General features: G+C 31.6%; 1 protein-coding gene across 9 annotated transcripts in view; it reads left to right on the forward strand.

The window, feature by feature from the left end:
• Positions 1-14063, forward strand: part of LOC143230423 (uncharacterized) — a 127313-nt gene that overhangs the window by 33767 nt on the left and 79483 nt on the right. For 6 of the 9 annotated variants that reach the window (XM_076463951.1, XM_076463953.1, XM_076463949.1 and 3 more), the window contains one exon: positions 2481-2912. In XM_076463951.1, coding sequence (XP_076320066.1) covers positions 2829-2912 — 84 coding nt within the window. In that variant the 5' untranslated portion in view covers positions 2481-2828. Of the gene's footprint in view, positions 1-1965; positions 2322-2480; positions 2913-14063 lie in introns of those variants that run through there. The other 3 variants (XM_076463950.1, XM_076463955.1, XM_076463958.1) reach the window with 3 other exon arrangements.

The following is a 14063-nucleotide window of genomic DNA, read 5'->3' on the forward strand; positions in this document are numbered from 1 at the left end:
TGCTATTTTACTGTTATGTGTGGTTAATGGACACTGGAGTACAGAGTACTGCTCGAGGAACAGTGAATAATATTAAAATCATAAAAGTGTTTCAACAAAGGTTGAGATGCTGGCTGGCTGTAGGACATTTAAATGGCACGTTGTGCACCATCTGTCTAAACAGGTGTTTCGAGTGTTTGTCAAAGTTTACGACAGAAGACGAGCGACATCTGTCAAGACGAAACTTGAAGGATCAAAATCTCTGGGTATTATTTTCCGAACTGTTTTTTGTTTACATTTATGTGTATAAATAAACAAATAGAAGTTGTGTGTTTCGCCCATTGTGCCGAATTTTATTTGAATATTTTTTGTTGATTGATCAAAACATACAAGCTCTTTGCTGCACTTACATGTAACACCGTAAGTGGGATGTGCTGATGGTACATGTTATTTTGGTTTAGACTGGGTAAAAATGTCTTAAGCCCCACAAGCATTACAGACTTAAATATCGGTACACGTGAACGTAACATATGACTGGAGACCGGGTTTTTGCCCCATATATAGACGAAAATTAAATTAAATCTGTACAAGCCCATCAGTATTGAGCTGTTAAAATTAAAAAAAAAAACTTGATAAAAGTGGCTTTTGTACTACAGATAGTATAGTTGTAGATATTAGTATAATAGATTACGATATACAATTGATAAAAGTGACTTCAGTGTCATAAGTAATATCGACTTGAATCTCGGCGCGCGCTACCTCTGTATAGGACAAATAAAAGTGAAACAAATTTAATTATCGGTTCACATGACAGGTAACATAATTATAATAAGACAAACATTGTGTTTAGTACTGACTTAGACAGGAATGATAAAACTTGTTCGATAATGCAGATTTGAATACTATTACAGTCATGACTGGGGATTATATATATCACAAGTAGCAGAACAGGTCTAAAGGGTGGATGGTATACGTTACTATGGTATAATGTTGACAAGAATGATTCCAGTGAGTCAGAGCTACGTGCTAGTACTATAGATCAGACAAGAACCACTGGTGCTACTGATCTAGGTGTCGTTACTCGTCAAGATTTTACTGAATGTGTGGAAGTAGTTGTAGTCACACAAATTATACAGCTCTTCAAAACTCTATGTAAAAATATCATTGTGTTTACTATATAAAAATTCACAACTTCCGCCTTCCCATATTAAGATTTACTTTTTACGCTCGATTCTTGTTTACAATTAAGCACAAATCTACACAATGGGCTATCTATGCTCTCCCCACCACGGGTATCTAAGTCTGGTCTTTAGCGTTTTAAACCCGCAAACATACTACTGTGCCACTTTTACACTCGGAGTTAATCCCAGAGTTGTCTCAAACTTCATTGTGTTTTGTACAATATACCAACTTCCAAATTTCTACCAATGCTTATACGTCTTTGAATAAATATCTTGTGTTTGACAAACTACTTACAAAAATAGTTCGGAACTTTCGGCAGCTGTAAGTGAAATTTCGTAACCATAATTCAAGCTTACTGCTATGAATTTAATATAACTATAAGAAATACGTTTACTGACAATGTTGAGCGAATTTAGTTCTAGCTAATCATTATACGAATTGTTTGTTTGTTTTTGAACGAAATCGCATTCGGCTGTCTGCTAATCTGCTGAGGAGAATCTAATCCCGGATTTTAGGGAAGTCTGGAGACTTACCACTGTTCGACCGATGATTGCTGTCGAAAGAGACAGTGTTATATCAAACTGTCTCTATAATTATTGCTTCTGAAATCTGTTTCGTTATTTATTAAAGATCCACTAAAGAAAGGAAAACACCGTTTAAAGTCTCTCCTCGCTAACAGAACATGAAAAAAGCTGATAAGCTCGGTTCCTTAATGGTGGAAGGTGAGACGTTACAGTGAATGATATCTACTTCAGCGCCACCTGTAGTAGCATTAAGTAGTCTGAGAATGAATAGAAGCACCAGCTCCGTTAACATCTTTGCCGAGCGTTATATCGCAAGAGGGTGTAAAGGAACTCCTTTGCACATACTCTGTGTCTCATTCGTTTCTGCAGCCTACTCTTATATGAGAACACAAAGAAGGGAAACGTTATTCAAGCACACTGTGAAAATTCGAAATATGTTATAAGTGCGTACGAGTAAAATTAAAGGATAATATGTCTTATGGTTGCTGAACTGGTAGATTTATTGAAAATTATTCTGTAAACTATTGCACTCGTAGTACAAAAAACTGTTTTTTTGTGCTACACAGAGTTTGCTTTTATAAAGACTTTACATGGGAAAAGGAGAGAGAGAAAAAGAGAAAAACTAAGGAAAGCAAAGTAATGAATGTATTTTCACAACTCGTTTATTTTATTATTTTATAGCTATTAAGTAACCGTGCAATATTGTTCTGTTATTTTATAGTTACTGAGTAACCAGATAATATTTCTCCTTAAACCAATATCCATTGAGAGCAAATTATACTCTTTTTTTTTCAGGAACGAGATGATGACGTCACTTGCTCAGGAGTTAGTTAATAGTGGTTTATATCTGTAGTCCTTCAGATTGGTCATGATGTCTCGTGGAGCCTCGGTAACTTTGCTGGTGTATCGAGCAGACGCGTCACACGGAGTTGTGGCTCCTTAATCATACTGGGTTTCATGACGCTACCTCGCGAGCTACAATCCGCCACCTCATACGATTGTGCAGTGGAGAGTCTACTTATTATTCCCAGGATCACAAATATTATTGCTATGATTTCGAGGATCAGTCAGGTTTGGCAAGACTGGAATCAGCTTTGGACAATATAAGTTGTGCTAAAAGACTTAAGTACAGTAAATGCAATAATGATTCCTTATGCTACCTGTGTTTGTTTCGGTTCTCGGAGACGAGTTCCTGGACGAACGCCACTACTAACAAGTACAGATCAGGTTCGTATAGTTACACCTTTATAAAGCTTGAATTAGGTCAGTGGTTAGATTTCTGAACTAGAAATATTTCTAGGCTGAATAACGATTTAATCCGATCTCGATGTTTAAAGTAACTTAATAATTGTAACGTTGTGCCACTGTTGGAAAAGAAAAAGGAAGTGGATTATATTTTGTTATAGGTATATATTTTTACATATGTAGAAACATATTGTCCAATATTACATTTTAAATGGTTAATGCGCCATCATATGCTATCTTAATTTTACTTTAAAACAAAAGATTATTTTAAACGTTAATTCATTATCATCAGTTGTTTGTTAGTAATTAAGCACTAAGTTACATAAAGGGATATATATGCTCTGCCAACCACGGGTATCGAAAATCGTTCCCAGAGGTGTGAGTTCACCACCATGGGACAATCAATGATTGTTATCACAATAAACAAATATAGGTACAATAGTGATGAATTTAACCTCTATACAAGTAACAAACAAATTAAAGAAAGATTAAAATTACGTAAGTAAATATATTTATTTATATTATTTTGAATAATTCATTTCACGACTTTGTAAATGATCAAATTACTGAATGTTTCACAATATTTCTCAAATATCAATATCTTTAGCATAAGTGTTTTTCTTATAGCAAAGGCATATTGAGCTATCTGCTGTGTTTACCGAGGAGAATCGAACCTCTTATTTTAGAGTTCTAAATACATAAACCTACCGCTGTACAAGTAGGCCACGAATATCTAAACGCAAATGTTTCAGAGCTTACACCATCTGTATAATTCCGTGTTAACATAATAACGTATTAAGTGTGTACATCTTCTGTTTGTTTCTATACACAAAAATTCTAAGTGGCAACTTTGCTGGTGTATAGAGCAGACGGTTGCTTCTGAAATTGTTTCATTATTTATTCAAAATGAAGCTTGTTTCACCCTGTGAAAATATTTAATATGCATGTTTTCGTAGTTCTGAGTGGCATACTAATATTTGGGACATACTTTATGTGTCATACAGTTTGTCAATATCTTCTGTTTCTTTATTTTTCACACAGTTTGTTAACATCTTCTGTTTCTTTAAGCATCATAGAGTTTGTTAAGATCTTCTATTTCTTTATGTGTCATAATAATGTTTGTTAAGATCTTCTGTTTCTCTATGTTGCATACAGTTTGTTATCATCTCTATTTCTCTATGTGTCATACAGTTTGTTAACATCTTATATTTTTTATGTGCTATACAGTTTGTTAACGTATTCTATTTCTTTATTTGTCATACAGTTTGTTAACATCTCCTATTTCTTTATGCGCCATACAGTTTGTTAACATCTTCTGTTTCTTTATGTGTCATACAGTTTGTTCACATATTCTGTTTTTTATGGTTCATACAATTTGTTAATATCTTCTATTTCTTTCTGTCATACATTTCATTAACATCGGTTTCTTTATGCATCATACAGTTTGTTAACAATTTCTGTTTCTCAAGATGTCATAGATTTTGTTAACATCTATTTCTTTATTTGTCATACTGTTTGTTAAAATCTTCAGTTTCTCTATGTGCTGTACAGTTTGTTAACATCTTTTTCTTTGAGATGTTCTATTTCTTTATGTGCTATACAGTTAATTATCAAATTATGCTTCTTTATGTTTCATAGTATTTGTTATGATCTTCTATTTCCTAATGTGTCATACAGTTTGTTAAAATCTATTGTTTCTTTATGTATCATACAGTTTGTTAAGAACTTCTATTTTTTATGGTTCATACTGTTTGTTAAAGTATTCTCTTTCTTTATGTGTCATACAGTTTGTTAACAACTGTTGTTTTAAGTATTGTACAGTTTATTAACATCTTCTGTCTGTTAATGTGTCATACAGTTTGTTAATATCTTCTGGTTGTTTATGTTTCATACCGTTTGTTAATATCTTGTTTCTTTATATATGATACAATTTGTTAAGGTCTTCTGTTTCTTTATGTATCATGGAGTTTCTTAAGATCTTCAATTTCTTTATATGTCATACTATTTGTTAAGATCTTCCATTTCTTCATGTGTCATATAGTTTGTTATCATTTTCTGATCTCCATGTATCACACAGTTTGTTAATATCTTTTGTTTGTTTATGTTCCATATTGTTTGTTAATATTTTCTCTATCTTTATGTATTATACAGTTTATTATGATCTTCTGTTTTTTGTGTTATACTCTTTGTTCATATCTTCTGTTTCTATAAGTGTCATATAGTTTGTTATCATATTCTATTTCTTTATGTGCTATACAGTTTGTTAAGATCTTCTACTTCTTTGTTTGCAATACAGTTTGTTATCATCATCTGTTTCTTGATGTATCATAGAGTTTCTAAAGATCTTCTATTTCTTTACATATCATACAGTTTGTTAAGATCTTCTATTTCTTTGTTTGCAATACAGTTTGTTATCATCATCTGTTTCTTGATGTATCATAGAGTTTCTAAAGATCTTCTATTTCTTTACATATCATACAGTTTGTTAAGATCTTCTATTTCTTTACATATCATACAGTTTGTTAAGATCTTCTATTTCTTTGTTTGCAATACAGTTTGTTATCATTATCTGTTTCTTAATGTATCATAGAGTTTCTAAAGATCTTCTATTTCTTTACATATCATACAGTTTGTTAAGATCTTCTATTTCTTTGTTTGCAATACAGTTTGTTATCATCATCTGTTTCTTGATGTATCATAGAGTTTCTAAAGATCTTCTATTTCTTTACATATCATACAGTTTGTTAAGATCTTCTATTTCTTTACATATCATACAGTTTGCTAAGATCTTCTATTTCTTAATGTATTACACAGTTTGTTAATATCTTCTATTTCTTTATGTGTCATACTCTTTGTTAAGATCTTCTATTTCTCTATATATCATACAGATTGTTATCATCTTCTATTTCTTTATGTGAAATACACATTGTTAACATCTTCTGTTTTTCTAGGTATCATACAGTGTGTTAAGATCATCTATTTCTTTATTATCATACAGTTTGTTAACATCTCCTTTTTTTAAGTAACATACAAGTGGTTAGCATTTTCTATTTCTTTATGTGTCATACAGTTTGTTCACAACTTCAGTTTCTTTATGTATCATACAGTTTGTTAATATCTTATATTTTTTGTGTTCCATACATTTGTTAACATCTTCTGTTTCTTTATGTGTCATAAGGTTTGTTAATATCTCCTATTTCTTTATGTGCCATACAGTTTGTTAACAACTTCTATTTTTTTATGTCTTATAAAGATTGTTAACATTTTCTATTTCTTCAGGTATCATACAGTTTATTAATATCTTGTATTTTTTATGTCTTATAAAGATTGTTAACATTTTCTATTTCTTCAGTTTATTAATATCTTGTATTTCTTTATGTGTCACTCAGATTGTTAACATCTTCTGTTACTTTGTGTGATACAGATTTTTAACATCTTCTATTTTTTTATGTATAATACAGTTTGTTAACATCTTATATTTCTCTATGTTTCATATTGTTTGTTAAGATTTTTTATTTCTTTATATTTCATACACTTTGCAACATATTCTGTTTCTTAATGTATTCTACAGTTTGTAAACATATTTTATTTCTTTATGTTATACAGTTTGTTTATATATTCTGCTTCTTTAGGTATCATACAGTTTGTTAAGATCATCTATTTCTTTATGTGTCATGAAGTTTGTAATATCTTCTCTTTCTTTATGTACTTTAGAGTTTGTTAAGATCTTCTATTTCTTTATGAATCCTACAGTTTGTTAAGATATTTTGTTTCTTTATCTGTCATACAGTTTATTAAGATCTTCTATTTCTTTATGTGGTAGACAGTTTGTTATCATCTACTGTTTCTTTATGTACCATACCGTTTGTTAGCATCTTCAACTTTATTGTGTGTCATGCAACTCGTCAACATCTTCTGTTTTGTCATGTATCACATAGTTTTCTAGCACCTTCTATTTCTTAATGTGTGAAACTGAATGGTACCATCTTGTATTTTTTTTATGTCTGAAATAGAACGGTACCATCTTGTATTTCCTTATGTGTTATACAGTTTGTTCACATCTTCAGTTTTTTTTTATGTATCATGCAGTTTGTTAATATTTTCTATTTCTTTATGTGTCATACTGTTTTTAACATCTGTTTTTTATGTGCCATACAGTTTGTTAATATCTTCTGTTTCTTTATTATCATAGAGTTTGTTGAGATATTATATTTCCTTATGTGTCATACAGTTTGTTACATCTTCTGCTCTTCATGTATGAGACAGTTTGTTAAGATCTTCTGTTTCTCCATGTGTCATATAGTTTGTTATCATCTTCTATTTCTTTATGTGCTCTAAAGTTTTTATCATGTCTCTTTATGTGTTATAGATTTGGTTAATATCTTCTTTTTGTATATGTGTCATACAATTCGTTAACATCTTCTATTTCTTTATGTGTCGTACAGTTTGTTAACATCTTTTGTTTTTTTATGTGTGATACAGTTTGTTAAGATATTCTGTTTCTCGATGTGTCATGTAATTTTTATCATCTTCTGTTTCTCTATGTGCTACACACTTTATTAACATCTTCTTTTTCTTTAATATATATTTTTTATGTGCTGTACCATTTGTTATCAAATTCTGTTTCTTTATGTATCACAGAGTTTGTTAAGATCTTCTGTTTCTTTATTTGCTATACAATTTGTTAACATCATCTGTTTCTTTATGCATCATATTTTTGTTAAGATCTTCTGTTTCTCTATGTGTCATACAGATTGTTATCATCTTCTGTTTCTTTATGTATCATACAGTTTGTTAACACTTTCTTTTTGTTAATGCATCATGCAGTTTCTTTAAGTATCATACAGTGTTTTAAGAACTTCAATTTTATTATGTGTCCTACAACTCGTCAATATTTTCTGTTTTGTCATGTGTCACATAGTTGTTTAGCACCTTCTATTTCTTTATGTGTCACTCAGATTGGTAACATCTTCATTTTCTTTGTGTGCTATACAGTTTTTCAAGATTTGCTATTTCTTTATGTGCGATACTGTTTGTGAAGATCTACTGTTTTTTATGTATCAAACAGTTTGTTAACATCTTCTGTTTATTTTTGTATGATACACTTTGTTAAGATCTTCTGTTCCTTTTTGTATGATACAGTTTGTTAAAATTTTTTTTTCTTTATGTATCATATAGTTTGTTAAGATCATCTGCTTTTGAATGTGTCATACAATTTGTTAAGATCTTCTATGTCTTTAAGTGTCATACAGTTTGTTAAATTCTTCTGTTTCTTTATGGGTCATGCAATTTGTTAACATCTTCTGTTTCTTTCTTATCACAGAGTTTGTTAAGATATTCTGTTTCTTTATGAGACGTACAGTTTGTTACAATCCTTTGTTTCTTTATATGCTATACAGTTTGTCATCATATTCTCTTTCTTTATATATCATACAGTTTAACATCTTCTGTTTCTTTTTGTGCCATACTGTTTGTTATCATTATTTATTTCTTTACAATTTACAGTATGTTAGCATCTTCTGTTTCTTTATGTTATATATTATGTTAACATATTCTGTTTCTTTATGTTATATAGTATGTTAACATATTCTGTTTCTTTATGTTATATAGTATGTTAGCATCTTCTATTTCTTTATGTGCCCTACAGTTTCTTAATATCTTCTAATTCTTTACATACCATGAAGTTTGTTAACATCTTCTATTTCTTTTGGTGTCATACAATTTGTTAGCATTTTCTGTTTCTTTATGGGCCATATAGTTTATTATTGTCTTTTGTTTCTTTATGTATCGTACAGTTTGATAACATTTTCTATTTCTTTTGTGTGTCATACAGGTTATTTCATCTATATAACATCAAGATGTGTCCAACATGCACATCTTCTGTGACACTTTGTGTAACGTAGTATTTTGAGCATGCATATCTAGTGATTCATACTTTGAACAATGTGTTCAATATTTAGGCATATTTAGTTTATGTAACTTTTTAATATATCGAGTAAGCGTAGACCTTGACTAATTTTGTGTTATGTACTTGTACGTTGAGGCGTAAATATTTTGATTCACTTATAATATCAGTATATTTAGTGTCTACATCTTTTTCACTTTCTTGTGTAAGATAATTTGGTGACCATATACGTGTTTTTTTCTTACTCTTTAAAAGAGAATAATATTTTTAGCATATACGTTTTCTTTCTCTCTGTGTGATACAATGCTATCTCAATATGTATATATTTGTTTCACGTAACAATATGCACTGAATGCTTATATTTTGAGTCGCTCTCTCTGTAACACGATAATGTGTAAATGGGCCCGGCATGGCCAGGTGGGTTAAGGCGTTCGACTCGTAATCCGAGGGTCGCGAGTTCGAATCCCAGTCGCACCAAATATGCTCGCCCTTTCAGCCGTTACGATCAATGTTACGATCAATCCCAGTATTTGTTGGTAAAAGAGTAGCCCAAGAGTTGGCTGTGGGTGGTGATGACTAGCTGCCTTCCCTCTAGTCTTACACTGCTAAATTAGAGATGGCTAGCGCAGATAGCCCTCGTGTAGCTTTGCGCGAAATTTAAAACAAAGAAAGAAACAAACAATGTGTAAAGGTGAAACATTTCTGAATCACTTTCTACAACATAGTTATATGTCTCGTTTAAACATATTCCATATGTTCCACCGTTTGTAACGTACACGTCCTCTTACGTTTTGTACGTGCAACTTATGTGCGACTTAAAAATGTGTTTTTGAAGTGGTACACGAATTAAATTATAAATCAAGTGCATGGTTTCAAAATTGGTAAATAATTATTGAGATATGTTATTTGGTTTATGTATTATATAAATATCGCTTGTTAATACATGTTAAATGAATACAAGAAAAATATATTTTTCGCTCTGCAACTTTGTATGTGTGATTGTGCAGAAATCAAGAAAACACAGAGGGAGAAACTTGTTTCTTTGTTTTTGAATTTCGCACTAAGCTACACGAGGGCTATCTGTGCTAGCCGTCCCTAATTTTGCAGTGTAAGACAAGAGGAAAGGCAGCTAGTCATCACTACCCACCGCCAGCTCCTAGGCTTCTCTTTTACCAACGAATAGTGGGGAGACACTTGTATCCTTTATTACTGATCCTTACCATTTAAGATTTTAATTTAATATAAAATATTTGAAATGTGTCATAGTTTATAAAGAATTGTTTCAGTTGGAGGTGTGATCTCATGCTTGGTATAATAGGGTCTAACCGTTTTGAAGTCCAATATTTACGGCAGAAGCGAGCTTCTGAATGTTGAAACTTTCAAAACTGGGTATCTTGTTGATTATTAAATATTTAAGTTGATGCTTGATTAGAAAAGGAAAAAGAGAACTTAATGTGAAATATTTACAACAAGAGTGAACTGAAATACTCACGGTAGTAACGAGTCTTCCTTTACTGAAGCATTTCCTCGAGGAGTGAAAATATGCACACAAAGCCAAGCCAGTGGTTTTTTGTTGTTGTTTTTTAACATGCAGTAGAATAATTCTACTGAGTAGATGAAGAATAGAAAGTGATATATGCAATCATTTTGATGAGGTAGAAGGAAATGAAATGAACCCCACACAGGAGAAAGAAGAAAGCTAGTTATCTTATTTTACAGTGGTTTAAAAAAGAAAGAAGATACGACAAAATTCAGTTCAGTACAAATGAAATAGAATCCGAAGAGCTTAGAGAATAAATGAAGAGAATGAAATGTAAGCAACCGTAATAGAAAGAAGAAAAAGGATCGTGGGCAGCATATAAGAAAGAGAAGAAGCAGATTGCAAACAATACACAAAGAAGAAACAGAAATTATTGTAAATAACTGACAATGAAAAGGAGAAAAAACAGAAATGATTAACTTACATAGACGCAAAACGAATTCTCAACAGTCTACAACAATGAAAAGAAAAGAAAAATAATCAAATCCTCTTATCGATTGTAACATTTTCATTCTCAGAAAAAGCTGAGTTTTTCATATAAGCTTCCCAGTGGCTCAACCGCACGTCTACAGACTTTCATGTGCTAAAATTAGGTGTTTCGATACTCGTGGTTGGCAGAACTCAGATACCTCATTGTGTAGCTTTGTGCATAATAAAACCAAATATTTCAAATGAAGCGGAAACAGAGGAAGCGTGTTTTATTTTGAATAATCAACACTGGTATTGTTTCAGTTGAGAAAATTAAATTTTGTTAAAATAGTTTCGGTATTAAAAACTTCACAGACCTTCACTAACAACGCCCGACATGGAGAGGTGGTTAGAGCTCTCGACTCGTGATCTGAGGATCGTAGATTCGATTCTCCGTCACACCAAATGTACTCGCCATTTCAGCCGTAGGGGCGTTATTAGTTAGGTAAATCTCATTATTTGTTGATAAAAGAGTAGCCCAATAGTTGACGAGGGCTGGTGATAACTATCTGCCTTTCTTTTAGTCTTACACTGATAACTTAGTGACGGCTAGTGAAAATAGCCCTAATGTAGCTTTACGCGAAATTCAAAGCAACCAGACTTAACCACAATAATAAGATGTATACGCCATAATCAAATGATTCTTTTTACTCTTTTATGTTTTTATTTTATTTTGAAACAAAAACTTCTTTGTATATTTTATGAAAACACAATACTTTATACGTTACATTTTTTTTATTTACCCTTCTTATTAAGGTAAAATGTTTACCCAACTTGATTACCAGGATTGCCTGATAATTAGTAACAACATCCCAGCGATTAGAGCTCAAACGTACGAATTTTATCGTCAATCGCAACTATCGTGATGATAAGTTACATTTACCCCTTTCACTACCAGGCATACCTATGTGTCGTCTCCCTCTGGAACAGAGTCTCGTGATTTGTAGATTTCATACCATCAATAATTACCAGTTCCAAATATCAGACAAGAAATCAAATATTAAAACATATATATTTTCTATTTTTTTTATTGCGCATCTAAAAGTAATTCTGGTACTGGGAGAGTTGTTTATTAATAGACACGATAGTGAAAGAGTAAAAGGTCGTGTTAAGACGATAACTGAAATTACATTACTTGCCTATAAAATGAATGAACAGGTGACATTTTGACAGAGTTCGAAATATTAAAACTAACAAACGACTCTGCTCATGAAAATATTGTGATATTTGTCTACTGACGAAGGAAGAGCTCCTTAAATTTTTATATGTAAATTTCTTAAAACTTTTTCACCGTTTCTTTTCAGATCAATTTTTCGTTGTCGAAAAAAAATGGTCAAAACGGGTTTCTCTCACATGTTAAAAGCTGTTGTTAATTTATTAAATAAGAGGATATACCTCATAATATTCTACTTAGTGATTTACCGATACAGTTTCTGAAGTTAGAATTATCTAAAGAAGTTCTTAAAACTGTAGTCGAGTGTTTTTTTTTTACATTGATGGCAAAATAAACTGTTTGTAAAAAGAAGAAAATTTAAGTATTTATTGAAAGAGAATCCTGTACAGCTTTTTATAACCTCCATATTAAACTTAATTAACTGAAGAGGAAGAGTTTATTAATAAAATAAGATGCCAAGCCAAAAAAGCCATTGTCGTCCAGGATGACAACAGAATTCGCGGAATTAGTCATTGAAACGTCAGTCTCGTCTTTCACAGCCCGATAAAAGAATCTCGTTACCTTAGTGAAAGTGTAAACAACAAAAAGGAAAAAAAAAAAAAAAGAACACCAACATCAGCTAAGGAATGATCTTTAAGTAACGTCAGAGGTTTTAATTACAATGCTGTACGTGGATTAGAAGATTCGAACGAGTAGTTTAATATGGTGCAAAGCCAAGCCAACTGTTTATGGGTTAACAATAATAAAACGTTTTCCTTCAACCTAATTAAAGAGACAAGGACGGTGAAGAGAAACGCGTGCATCAAAAAACACCATTCACAAAATATCGACTTACAAAGAAAGTTTGAAATAAACACAAAGATACACAATGGGTTATCTGTGCTCTGCACATCACGGGTATTGAAATCCAGTTTCTAGTGGTGTGAGTCCCGCAGATGGAATGTGTGCATCAAAAACATCATTCACGGAATATCGATTTACAAATAAGGGTGATGAAGGCGGAAGGTGTGAATAAATAAAATATTATTCATAAAATATCGAGTTACAAAGAAGGGAGATAAATGGGGAACGAATGCATCAAAAAACATCATTCACGGATGTTTTTTTTTTTTCGTACTTTAAGTAGCGTGGTCTAGTAATCGATGTGTTAAGCTACGAATCGGAAAGTTCAATGTTTGAATCTGTAAAATGTTGCTGAAAATGCTCTGCGTTTTGATCTATATAATAGTTAGTTAAACCCACTAGTTGGTTGAGAGAAAACCATTATTGTTAAGAACAAGGAGGCCGTACTTAAATTAAGAGATTATTTTTTGCAACACTACTGTCGAACTACAACAATGCATTCTTTACCGTCGGAAAATAAATCACTCTTGATTACTGGGCAAAAATATCATTCATTGTTGGATGATAAGTCGATACTCTTTACTGTTTTAAAAATACGACACACGACACGAAGAGAAACATTCGCCATATTCCAAGACAATGATGGGGACGTACTTTACCATCGTTTGGTGAGAACAATTATTTCACTTTCAGACAATAAACTTCCCTTTAACTATAATAAATATTTTTCTTTAATAAACAAATATTATAGTTTAGTTTACTCTACTGCATCTTTACTGAAGTAAAGTGTAAACTTTCATTTGTACCTCAAAGTGATTTTTTTTATATATAATGAAAGTTTAACATCTGAGTTTTACAACTGCACAGTGAAGTTTGGTTCTACGCCAAACATTGTCACTGTTCTCTCTATATTTTTGTTAATTCTTTGGTCGTGTTTAGAGACCCGAGTTAATCACATTTCAAGGAAAATTAAGGCAATATCTTAAACAGTAAGGTTTATTTTAGTATAGTTGTTTGGGTAATTTGAGTTTTGAATCAACTAAGTTTGTGACATTATGCATTAAAAAAAAAGTTTACGAAACTATGTTTATTGTATCTCATGTCCAAGAGATAAATTGTATGACAAGAAAGTTTGTGTCATTCCGTATTGAATGAAACACAATAACTGTATGACAGAATGTTTGTGTCATTCTGTATTGAATG

The sequence above is a fragment of the Tachypleus tridentatus genome, chromosome 10 (genome assembly GCF_004210375.1).
Source record: "Tachypleus tridentatus isolate NWPU-2018 chromosome 10, ASM421037v1, whole genome shotgun sequence".
NCBI lineage: Eukaryota > Metazoa > Arthropoda > Merostomata > Xiphosura > Limulidae > Tachypleus > Tachypleus tridentatus.